The sequence below is a fragment of the Hyperoodon ampullatus genome (genome assembly GCF_949752795.1).
Source record: "Hyperoodon ampullatus genome assembly, chromosome: 13".
NCBI lineage: Eukaryota > Metazoa > Chordata > Mammalia > Artiodactyla > Ziphiidae > Hyperoodon > Hyperoodon ampullatus.
In genome coordinates, this window is record NC_136926.1 from 80,312,881 (window position 1) to 80,325,434 (window position 12,554).

General features: G+C 45.0%; 1 protein-coding gene across 1 annotated transcript; it reads right to left on the reverse strand.

The window, feature by feature from the left end:
• Positions 1–1,784: 1,784 nt before the first annotated feature.
• DSEL (dermatan sulfate epimerase like) lies at positions 1,785–5,423 on the reverse strand (the record flags this gene model as incomplete). Its single annotated transcript, XM_079718277.1, has 1 exon — positions 1,785–5,423. The coding sequence occupies one exon, from the start codon at positions 5,421–5,423 to the stop codon at positions 1,785–1,787; it is 3,639 nt and encodes a 1,212-aa protein (XP_079574403.1).
• Positions 5,424–12,554: the final 7,131 nt, after the last annotated feature.

The window sequence follows — 12,554 nt, forward strand, 5'->3', positions numbered from 1 at the left end:
CTGACCAATAATGGAAACAGTGTTATCATCCATGTAGAAATGTTACATGCTTGTTGATAACCCTGAGATAGGACGAATAATCTTCCTTGAGAATAACAGTGTGGATTCAGGTCTTCAGTTGCCCTCTCAACCTGTATTAATAGGATTTTCATTCATTTTGACACTGTAAAGAGAAAGCAGGGAAAGCTACGAGAGGAGGCAGATATGGGGATGGGGGGGAGTGGTCGGTCTGCTTTCACACTGTAATGGAAGAAAAATGACAGCCCAGTTAGCTTTAGCTGGAATGTAACATATCCACAGCTTTATCACCCTGGAGGCACATTTTGACATAATAATAAACTACTGAGAAAGAACCACTTTTATCTAGGTCAGAATGACAGACTCCCAAGTGTTAGAGCATGGGTGATGGGGAGGGCGGGGGGAAACTACAGTCTGAAGCATTAGGAAGAAGACTACAGTCTGTACAGAGATTTTCATCAAGTCTCCACACTGCCTAATAGTTTTCATCCATCCAATACATTGTAATTACTCCTCTGGCTTCTAATGGCATAGCATTTTGATTTCAGAGCCTACCAAAATAAAATGAACCATACTTTATGACGACTATATTTATAATAAGATGCAGATGGTAAAGGAAACAGATGCCTCTGACATCATCTCCCATTCGCCTTCAACTTTTGCCGACACTGGCAGTCTGTGGACTCATTCAAAGGGATGCAAGATAAGTCAGGCAGTTTTCCAATTCTGTTTCCAGTCTAAAAAAACACTGGCAGCAGTGGCACTGCTTTCTTTGAGTCATACAGTGATAATTCCACAAGGAGAAATCTGATTCTAAGGCTGTGTCAGGCTTTGATGCAAAATGAATCATCAGAACAGAAAAAAAAAAAATTCCCACAAATATCGGGAGTTTAGCCATTAGTAACTACTGACTGTTTTGAGTGACAGACACAGAAAGAAAAGGGTGGGAGTGGTGATGGTGAACAGCTACAGCTTCAAGGAAGCAAGAAAGAGAGTGTTTTAAAAAGACAAGCAGGTCTAAAATACCGTACCGGTCCTTGGCAGCCACCGTTCCAAGACTGATTCTTTATTACTTCTAAATTAAAAACTTTGAGGATTTTCAGGTCATTGTTTCTGACCTCAAAAAAAAAAATCCATTCTGTATTTCCATCTATATTTTCCAGAAGGGATCCTATAATTCTGATAGGAGCTTTCTCCATTTCCCCAGTGATATCAGTGAACATTATACACAGTGAAAGGATTTGTGTGTGTGTGTGTGCGCGCGCACGCAAGATAAATACATTAGGACACCTTCTGAAAAAGATAAGGAACTTTTGCAGTCCTTCTTGAAAGCAACAGATGCTTGGGTAAAGCAGCAACTGCAAGGCCTTTAGCAGTGTGAGGTTCGAGATAGATCAGCACAGTTACAGATGAAAGAGTTGGACAAAAACCTTTAAAATCTTCCTATCTCCCCTGACCACTGTGATATAACTTCATCTACACCTCTGCAGCAGAAACATTTTAGCAGAAAAAATTCAGAAACAAAGGCAAGGAAAAGTGGTGACATAAAAATGAATCCTGCTAGGCCAAACAGGGTGCTTATTTTTAAATAATCTCTCTGTGCAAGTAGCAAACTGATCACTCAACACACACACACACACACACAAACACACACACACACACACATACATACATACACACAGTACAAGAATATACAAACTCTTCTAATTCATATCCACAAATTGGGTTGGAAATTATTAGTGCAAATTTCTGCTGACCTGCAGCATTTAGTCCATAAACTTTGGATATCCTAGACGATCCATCAGTGTCCAGCAGATGTTTTCAATCAGTTTAATTTCATCTCTAGGCAAGTTCTGTTTCCAAACATTAGTATTAGTTGGTGATATTTCCCCTTCATAGGGAAGATAGAAAAGGTTCGTGGAGGTGGCAAACAATATTTGGTTTAAACTAGCAGGAGACAAAGGAATTCCAAGAAAGGCAAAAATCCTTTCAGTGGTTTTCTGAGGAAAATGCACAATATCTTCAAACTTGATCATCTGGTAGCTGGTAGGCAGCAGGTCTGTGTTTATCCTCAGGGCTGCTGCAGTGTTTGCTAGCCACACGTGAGCCAGCAGGGACACTGCGTGTGGCTTGGATTTTGATAATTCTTTCCTCAATGATTCATACTCGGAAGCATAGCCCGAATTTAAGTTACATTTGCCTTTACCTCCCTCTATTTTAAACAGTTTAGCTAAGTGCTCTGGTACATTCTTCAAAGAGTAAAGACTTGGTTTACTACTGTACAGCATCGAATAAATCCACGCCCGAGGGTCCCTCACCACGTACAAGGCCCTCATCGAAGCTCCTAAAACTTCGTGGAAGAAATGCAGCTTTAAGGTCCAGCTCCCACTGTTCAGGCTGAGCACGGGCCGCGCGCTGGGGTAATGGACCAGGTGTCTCCTCAGAGCCCGAATGTATTCAGCGTCTCTATCAAAGGCGCCTTTCATTCTGCTTCTTTGTTCTGGCAAAGACTCTCTCCTTTTCAACTTCCTTTTTTTGTCCTTATTCGTGGTAAAATATTGGGCCAGTTTACCCCTGCTGGGTTCATGCAGATGGATGTTTTGCAAATGGAGTTTTGTGTCTTGGACCAAGGACTGCAACCAGCCTCGGAGTAAACGGAAATGCACACCGTGGACATCCGACGCCTTCCATTCACAGGCATCCACAAAGGAGTCGATCTCAAAGTCAGTTTCAGGAATCTCGATGTAGGCTGTGGGAACCCTGATGTAGAGAAAGTCACTGCTGTTGAAGAAGAGTTGTTTGAGAATTTCAGCTCCTGAGCCAGGAAGTGAGGTAATGACGATGTCAGGAAGATCGATGCGGTGCCCTTGGGGAGACACAGGCTTCACGCTCGTTTCGGCCTCCGGCCTCGCCCACTTTGCACAGATGGGCTGAGTGCAAGTGCTCCACACATCCACCAGCTCAACGAACCACAAGGCAATAACAAGGGTGAGGATCCACCGCATTAGCTTTCTAAAAGAAAGGTAAAACCGCCACTGAAAAGTTAAGATCACCAAGCTGATGCACAAAATCAACCCAACTGCTACATTGAATTTAAATCCAAAGGGAAAAATCACTCTGTCACGTCTTACGGGCTTCACTATGGCTTGAGTGCCCAAACCAAATCGGGTTATTTGGACCTGATCAGCCACACTGGCAAAGCCACCAAATCCCAGGTAATCGAACCTTGTTTTCAAGTTATGGTAGTCAGTTACAATGGAAACAACATGTTCAGTATTATTGACATTGAGAGAAATCTGAAGTCCAGAATTGGAATTATCAATAAATCGGCAGCTGGAAACATTGACATATGGCCCATAAAAGACATATACGATTCTTGTGATTGTGGATTCCATCTGAAATGTAACATTAACAAATTGAGTCCACCGCTTCTTAAATTCAGCGGCTTGCTCTGCTTCCTGTATACTAGCAATGGGGCTACTGCCACGATGATCAAACCAAAACATTTTGTAATGTGCATCCCACACATCCATCATGGCGCCGTTATACCTGTTCATGAACCTATATGGGATGTACTTAAAATCGATATCCAGATTATGGAAGAAGGCACTGACAGATTTTATTGGGGAATCTTCTTGCTTCTCCACGTGATCAACAACTAGCAGAGTCTGAGAGTTTAAGAGAAGCAAAGCCCGATAGACACTTTTCAGCTTCATTGCTGAGGAATAAGCTGACACTGCTTCCCCACTCACAAATACCATGTCCCCATGTTGAGAGGCAGTAATGATTTCCCCCGCTGCATCACCAACCTCCTCGCCGGTCCACTTAAGCCACTGTGCACATTCTCCCAGCTGACCTTCCCAGGGCTTATTACATTGGCTTGTGGGTGATGGCGCAAACACCAGTACGTTGTTAAGGTGGCTCAACTTGGGTCCATAGAGAGCTTCGGAAACAAATACCTGCCCATTGGGGGCAAAAGTGAATGAGTTCTGATCTGGATGTTCATGTCCTGGGTTAAAGCTTCTCCACCCATCAATCCAGGAGTATGGCTGGAAGTGAACTATGTCATAGACAGCTCGCCCTCCTAGCTTCCCAGATTTAAAAGACACAAAGGTATTGGTCTGTGTATTTGGCAACCCAGCCCCATAAGTGACAACACCCCAGTTAGGGAATGTGTGCATTTTTGCAGTACCATATTCCGCAGGAGGCCGTGGGGTGAGCTGGGGATCATACCAGATGTATTCAGTGTGAAGAGTACTCCACCTCTGGGCAGTGGAGGGGACCATTGGTCCATCTTTAGGCCGGTGCCTTCTGATTTGCTGAGCTAACCAATTTCCAGCTCCGTTCTTTAAGACGAACTTATCCAAAAAAACTAACTGGCTCTCAGGACCATAAAACCAATTATAATTGGAATCTGCTATACCCACAGTTCTTTGGAAGCCTGGCAAAAGGGTGGCGTAATAGAACCAAAAGTGCATTTTTAACCAGTTATTATCCAAGTTGTTGATATTAAAATGGCGCTGGGCCAGAAAAACATACTGTGTGACTGACTTAGCCGTGTAGCTTCCATAGGCAACGCCTTCATCCAAAGTGCCATCGACAATATGATTCAACAGAAACATCATCTTTTCCATCACATCTACTACAACCTGTTTCCATAGATTTACTTTAGATCCTTTATCTACCCCAGTCACCAAGGCCCCGGTGAGTAACGCTATCATATTAGTAGCTTGGTGGTTATGAAGAAGTTGTTTGCCCCATGAGCGGACCTTGGAATACTCATACATTTCCTCAGTAATAACCCATATTTTTTCTAGGTATTTTTGCCTTCGATGATCATCTAATAAGTTATATAAAAAGTCAAAGGCAGTGGCAAAACCTGTTAAGGAATGGCCAACTGGAACCTCATCCCCTGGTGCATTCTCCACCAGCCAGTCTTTGTAGCCCACCATCCTGTCCATATATTCCAAAACAAATTCAAAGGCAACTTTGTCTTCCGGGCATAACAAACAGTACAGTGCTAAAGGGGGCAGATTGTTACCATAAATTTCATTCCACTTGGCAGCAAAATCAGCATGCTTGGGTGGAGGTAGGTAGTATGTCGGGTTGGACAGCATAACCGTCACTGCACTTCTGATAGCTCTAAAAAGATGCAGATGGCTTGTGCGAGACTTTTGCCTCATTGCTTGGATCTCTCCAGCATCAAAATATAAATGTGGATGAAGCATACTTTTCTTCAGCTTTTGGTTGGGTCTGAAATCTTGCACTTTCTGTGTCTTAAGCTGATCTATGTCATCTGGGAAAACTGCCCAGTCAGAGTAATTGCTCACAGATTCTTCAAAAGTAGAGAAAGCAAACATCACTAACAGTAAAAATAAGAAATGTCCTGTAAACATTAACGCCATGATCCATCGGGGAGCTCCTTTCCTTAGGCATACATGTCAAACACAGTACTCAATGTGTTTCCCATCTGCTGAGTATAAAACATACATTTAAGGCCTTGATAAAACACAGACTGTAAATCGGATATGCTGTGAAATCCAGCTGACATTCGGCTCATTCAAAGCAAGTACAGTTGCCAAAAAGAGAAAACTTACACTGTGGATCTGTTTGCCTGATGCAGTGTTGCTTCCAGTAAAGTAAAACTTCAAGGAATGTTAAAACCTCTAATTTTCCAATATCACACAGCGAACAGGGGTGGAGATGGTCAAAAATACCATGAATTCACAATTTACTTCCTTGACATAAATCTACCTAACACAAAGAGTCAAAAAACACACATTGTAAAAAAAAGAAAAAAAAGCACTCCAAAATCCACATTAAGAAGTCATTCCTGGAGCAGGAAGCCATCACCAGGGGTAAGATCATCATACATGTCTGATGCCTTTGCCTGTGTGTGCTCAGAGAAGCTGAAAGTACTGCAATTCTTGGAGCTGACTGGGTTGTTACTCCTCTCAGCTTTTTACACTTTTTGCTTTGAGAATTTTTTCTTCCTCCATTTTTTCGGAAAAAAACATCCTCAACAAGTATTCAAAGTCCTGCTTGGTTTTAAAACACTCAAGATTCCTGTCCTCATTTCAGATCTGTCTTTTTTCAGGCTTACTTACTCATCAGCCTATTATGACCCAGAGAAAGCATTTTCCCATCTTCTTTTATCAGCTTCATCGGTACAGCTATGAAAATCTAATCTCTTCAGCCACCTAGGTACTTCTCTTCCAATCATGAAGTAACCACCAACTGGGAAAGAAAACTCCCCTTTCACCAACAGTGACGTGTCTTTTCTGTTCCTTTTTCATGACATACTCCTTTCTGGGGGAAAAACAAAACAAAAATTCTCTGAGGCTACAGGTATGCTGGGAGTGGACATAAACAGAAGATTTAAATGTTCTAACGTCTCCTGATAGAAATTTTAGAATCACAATAAGATCTGTTATTAACTACAATCTAAGTTAGACCAAATGATTCTTTTTTCTTATACTTTTCAACGCACATGTTAGGATAACAATGGTGGCAGAAGACAAGCGGCTACAAGATGTAACTTTCCTAAGAGTATTTATTTTACTGTGGCTTGCTTTAGTCATTTAAAATGTTTTTATTCAAATGCAATTAACAGAAGATGAGTCCTGTCATTCTTGTTTTGATCACAGAAGACTCAGAGACAAAAAGCAAAAGTTTAAAGGACCATTATGATTCCGGTTGAGGGTTTAACGTTCAAGAGCTCGGAGGGTGTCTTTGCCAGGGGAACTAGTAAGAGCAGTCACTTTTCTCGAAGGAGAAATCATGACAGTGTGTGGGAGCGAGGAACAGCGAGCGGTTCTGCACCAGTCTCTCTCTCGTAGCCCGGTTTTCCATCCTTACAAGAAGCCACCAGAGGGAGCTCAGACCCACACTCAAGGAGCAGCTTCGCGGCTGCCCGGCTTCGGTTCTGAAGAACCTAACCAAGTTTCAGTCTTGGACAAGTCTCCTCTCTGTAGGAAACATGAACGCTAGGAGTTCCCTGATCCGCTCCGCCTGTTGCATTTTTTCATTCGCTTCCTACGAACATGCCAACTCCATCCTCTGCTCCTCACCCCCGCCCTCTGGCTGTGGTTTGGGGATAAGAGACCCCCTCAAGGGCCAAGTCCGCTTACCTTGGCAGGTCCGGACGGGGTCTCCCGGCAGCGGTGGGCCCGGAAGAGACGGAGGCGGAGAGTTGGAGAAAACTGCTCTGCGCTGGGAGCCGGGCCGCGCGGCCCCCCGCAGGGCTCCCGGCGCCCCCGGCCCGGAGCCCCCCGCACTGCAACAGGCTGCGGCCCCGCGCTCGCGCCCCGGCCGGCGCCGCGCGGACACGCCCGCCCTCGGGGAACGCCGGACGCCCCCCGGGCAGCCCCGGACCGCGGAAGGCAGATCCGCGCGCGGCGGGCGCGCTCGTGGACGCCGTGTCCAGCGGAGCGCTGGCGTGTCCAGAACGCGATGCCGCCGCGGCCGCCGCTCCTCGGTGCCAGCTCCGGCCGCGCGGCCCAGGGAGGGCGAGAGAAGGCTAGGCGGGCCGGGGGCGGGGCGGGAACGACGGGGGCGGGCTCCGGGGCGGGGCCTCAGGGCCTTGGGGCTTCGGGGCTGGGGGAGAGTGACAACAGGCGGCTCAGGCCGGGAGTCGGGGGCGGGGCTGGAAGGAGGAGGGGCGGGGCCGGGGGAGGGGCCGATCGCCCCCGGGATCAGAACCCAAGGGGCTCGGGGCGCGTGTGTTTCCGGAAGCTGTGGCGGCCTCGCGTTCCCGGACCAGCAGAGCCCGAGGAGGGGGAAATTTGGGAGTGCGAGCGTTTGAAGACGGCTTCCTGCCGGCTGAGTCCCGCTTCTCTTACCCCTTCGGTTGTGGGGAGAAGGCCAATCTAACAGGGCTAGGAGTGGGAGGAAGATAGAGGAGGTTCTGGGCCTGATTACAAACGATGGGGGAAGCGGGGGCGGGCGGCGTGACGCTGTGGGATGTCAGGGATCACACTTGAGGAACAGCAAGGGCTGAGAAGGGGAAGAATGTGAGGCAACCTGGCTGAGATTGCTGTCGGTCAGAAATGCAAAATCAATATACCGGATTAATGTGAGACTGACTTCAGGAGCACAGATACTAAAGATCAGGGGGAAACAAAAAAGACTAATCAGCTTTATTGATCGGATTAATTTCTCCGGCAGTAAAAAGATGGAAAGGGGGCTTCCCTGGTGGCGCAGTGGTTGAGAGTCCGCCTGCCGATGCAGGGGACACGGGTTCGTGCCCCGGTCTGGGAGGATCCCACATGCCGCGGAGCGGCTGGGCCCGTGAGCCATGACCGCTGAGACTGCACGTCCGGAGCCTGTGCTCCGCAACGGGAGAGGCCACAACAGTGAGAGGCCCGCGTACCGCAAAAGAAAAAGAAAAAAAAAAAAAAAAAGATGGAAAGGTATGGGACAAACAGGTGGAAGGAACCTCTTTCTTATTAAAGAAGTGAAACCTGGAATTCAGTGAAGACCCACAGGAAGCGATGACTGTGTGGCTCAGTTATGCGGCACGTGTGTGCAATTTCAGACATTGGAAATCGTAGAGCAGCTGTGATTCCTGTGGTACTGGACATATGGAACTTCTCACAGAAGTTACCTGAGATTACCCTTGGGCAGGAGTCAACCTAAGGTCTACCCTCTGCTATCACGAATAACTTAGTAAGGACAGGAATACAGTGAAATATCAGTTGTTGCAAATAAACAAACGCCTCCCCAGTTGGGGATTGATGACGCCTTCACTTTCCTCCTACTCCATCCCATTTTGGGAAAAGGGACAGATATGTGTATTAAAAAGTAAGTGTCTTGCTTAGATCACTTCCTGGTAAAACCAAACCGTAGACCGCTGCTAGCAGAATAAATTTCAAAATAATTTACCTTGGGTGGAAATGTGGCCTCTACCTCCTCATCAGTCTTCTGTTTTATCCCCTTCGGAACCCAACCCCAGTCCAAATGGCCAATCTTGCTTTTACTTTGCTGTTTCCATAACTGTGCTCATCCCGTTCCTTCCTGCATAGCATCTTCCACCCAACACCGCCATTTACTAGGTGAAATTTTTTTTGACTCTTGATGTTCTCTTATCATACTTGTCTCAGCTCAGATGCTTAAATTCTTCTGTAAATACACCCTAGATTTTTCCCTAAGCAGAATGAACTACTCCAGCACTCTATGATTTATATCTATATTCAGCCTCAGCTCATTTGTTTTACGCTTAATATTTTCCCTGGCTGACTCCTGTGCTCTATTCAAAGCTCCTTCAGGTCCTGGGCATTCACTCAGCACCCCCATAAGGGCTGTACCTGTGTTTGAAATGAGTTGAACCTTCAACAGTTGGGCTCACGTAGAGCATTGAATCCTCCACTGAGATTCATTCTGAAACAAGGATCCTCCTTCAAACTCCAGAGGCAAAACTTCCTGTAAACATCTGGACTGCCCCGCTATGTGACCCACGATGGAGAAAGATGACCCATGGCTTCCAGCCTCGCTTACGGGAGAAAGTAGATTTGGAGGAAAGAGGAGCCCAAATGCAGAGATTCTTATAATTTTCTGCAAAGAGGAGCTTTGGAAACCGACTAGGAATTTGCGTTAGTAAATACAGTGAGTAAACATGCAGACCATTTCTCAGAACAAAATGTGTGCATGGGGCTCTTTCATTCTGTGGATGCAGAGTGCCTCGCGACATGAGGGCACAGTGAACCATGGAGAATTATGAGCACTGGCATCTGCCAGGGGAATATTTCAACTTTCATCCAATCCTTTGCTTTTTTCTTTTTTATCAGATTTAACATCAGAATGATCATTTTTACTGTACAGATGAATGCATTCAGGTACAGACATTGTGGCTTTCAGGTCTGCCCCATGCATCTGTGCTGAAGCTGTGGGATGCAGCGAACCTCTCAGCATTTCCAGATGAGCTTTCAGGCTAATTCACTTTGAACTGGCATCATCTCCAAGTTGTGAGTCCATTGAAATAAGACAGGAGCTACGGCTGAACAAGTCATTGGCAGAAAGGGTGGTAGGTAAATGGCACTATGAAAAATGAAGAGCGTCTTGCTTCCTGTGAACTAAAAGTGGATAGCTCCAATTATTGCTCCTTCCACACGTGAAGATGGTACAAAGTTAGTTAATTATAAATATTGCATCCATCCGTAGACTGGATGAGCTGTATGTTATGTTATTGCGCATTAAAAATCTTTATGAGTGTGGCAAGAGATACATATACCAACAGCTGATAAATTCAGGATCCTGGAGCAGTATCTTATTTCAATATAAGTGAAGAACCATACAGTCTATCGCTCTAGGGATTTCCTGCTATATAAAAAGATCTTAAATCTACATGAGATATTACTTGTGATTTCAAAGCACTTAATGAAAATCTGTGGGTTTTTTTATTTGAATATCTTTCAACCCTACCCCCAGCCACCCTGCTTACAGCAGAGATAATGCTTTCTTGACTAGATTCCCCAAGGCAGGAGGCTTCTTTCCTCCTCCCTTCCTCTTTCTTTCTTTACTTTTTTCTTTTCTTATCTTCTCTTTTCACTTATTTTCTGGTTTTAAATTCTTCAACATCTAGCTCAGAGCCCAGCACTTTGTGATGAGTCTGTATTGACTGTTGAACATGAATTACCAACCTCATTTTAAGGCAGAAAAGGAGGAAGTTATAAACATCTGAAGGGGGTTGCTGAGTTCTGAGCAGAATCAGAAGCTCCTGCTCTTCCAACGGTGCTGAGGAACTTGCCACCGCACAATTGGAGTTGGAGCTATGTCTTGGGGGTGACTTAATTCAAGTGAAACCTCAGAGGGAAGTCTGCCAACATTTTAAGGAGAATTTCTGCAAGAATTTTATGTCTTCAGATAGGTAAATTCAAGTTCAGAGCCTTAGAACATAAGGTTAATATTACTGATACATTGCCTTATAGAAGGATAAAGTGCAAGCAATAAAACAAGGCAACACACTACAATAAGTCCCCTTGACTGAAATCACATTTGTCCATGATCTGTTATTCTGGTGGACTCTTAAGAACTGGGGCAAAGATATCTGAGAACTAATTGCTGTGCATTCAGCAACTGACTGTGCATGGATCTCCAAGGCACAGGCTTGTGTGGAGCTCGGGCATTTGAACCTGGGGAAGACTTAGTTATTCTTCCCTTAGCATATCTCTGCCTTGACATGGTTTTGTCTGTGAGAGCTCAGATGCAGATTTCTTGAACTACTTATCAAGGCCAGAGGTATATTTTACTGATCTATGAGCACGGTTAGGACTAGTTTTGCCCCAGAGTTTGGCAAGATAGTAGCTCTGATTGTACAGAAACAGACACCAAACTTGAGCTGCAAATGTTATTGCACAATTGGCCAGCAGTAATAGGCAACACCAATAATAAAGACAAAACCACAGATTTAAAGCAGGCAGTAGAATCTGAAAATACTCTTTCTGCAATTGCTTTGAGTACAAAACATCTCAAAATGACAGGGATTTTGCCTGCAGAGTTGCTAATGAAGATGTGGCTGAGAGTGTTCCCTGAGTTTGTTTATCCAGCTGTACAAGAGTCTGTATGACAGTAACTGGATTTACAAAAATTTAAAAATACCAAAGCCAGCTTCTGAGGAAAGAAGTTTCCCCATAAGTCCACTAAAACCTTGCATTTATAAATGAGAAGCTTTATTGCTACCACATCTGCTTACATATAGTTGTGCTTTTACTATGAAAGAAAATTTTAAACTAGGTGAAACTTACAAGGGGAGCACATGATGGGGTCCTTCCTCTCTCCCTCCCCCCTGTCTGTACCATTGGTCTCTATGGGGGCAGTTTTGCCCCTCAGGACCTTTGGCAATGTCTGGAGAAGTTTTTGATTGTCACACTCAGGGATGAGGAGCTGCTGGCATCTAGAGAGTAGAGGCCAGGAGCCCTGTTCAACATCTGACAATGCACGGGACCACCCCGCCCCTAACCCCAAACAAAGAGCTTTCCAGCCCAGAATGTCAATACTCTTGAGTCTGAGAAACCCTGCCCTAGCTCACTGACTCTAAAAATTGATTATGTGCAAATGGTCGGTAGTTGTTCAAATCAAGCCTTGAATTATTGCCTGCGTTTTCAATCAGCTCTTTGTCATTGGTTCCTGAGCCAGATGTCACCTAATTTGTTCACACATGGCTTTTTGTTTAGCAGGTACTGGGTCCATTTGTCTTCTCTTGACCAAAGACACCACTAAACCCAGCTGTGTCACCTCAAATGAAAGCCTGGGCTAGGCTTCGGGGCACAACTGGCAGTAAATCAATGACTTCAAAGGAATAAGGGAAAGAAGTGACTTTAGGGTTATCAGAAATCCCCTTCTGATGTTAAAAAATCATACCCTCACATACACATACCACACGCACACATGCACTCGTCAAACATTTTTTTAATTATCTGAATGTTTTTCTTTAGGACTGTGCTTATCAAATAAAACTTCTTGGACCCCCCAGTATCAGAAAGACCAGGGTGTTGTTAAAAATGCCACTTTCTGAAATCTCTCCAAGCCCTATGGATTAA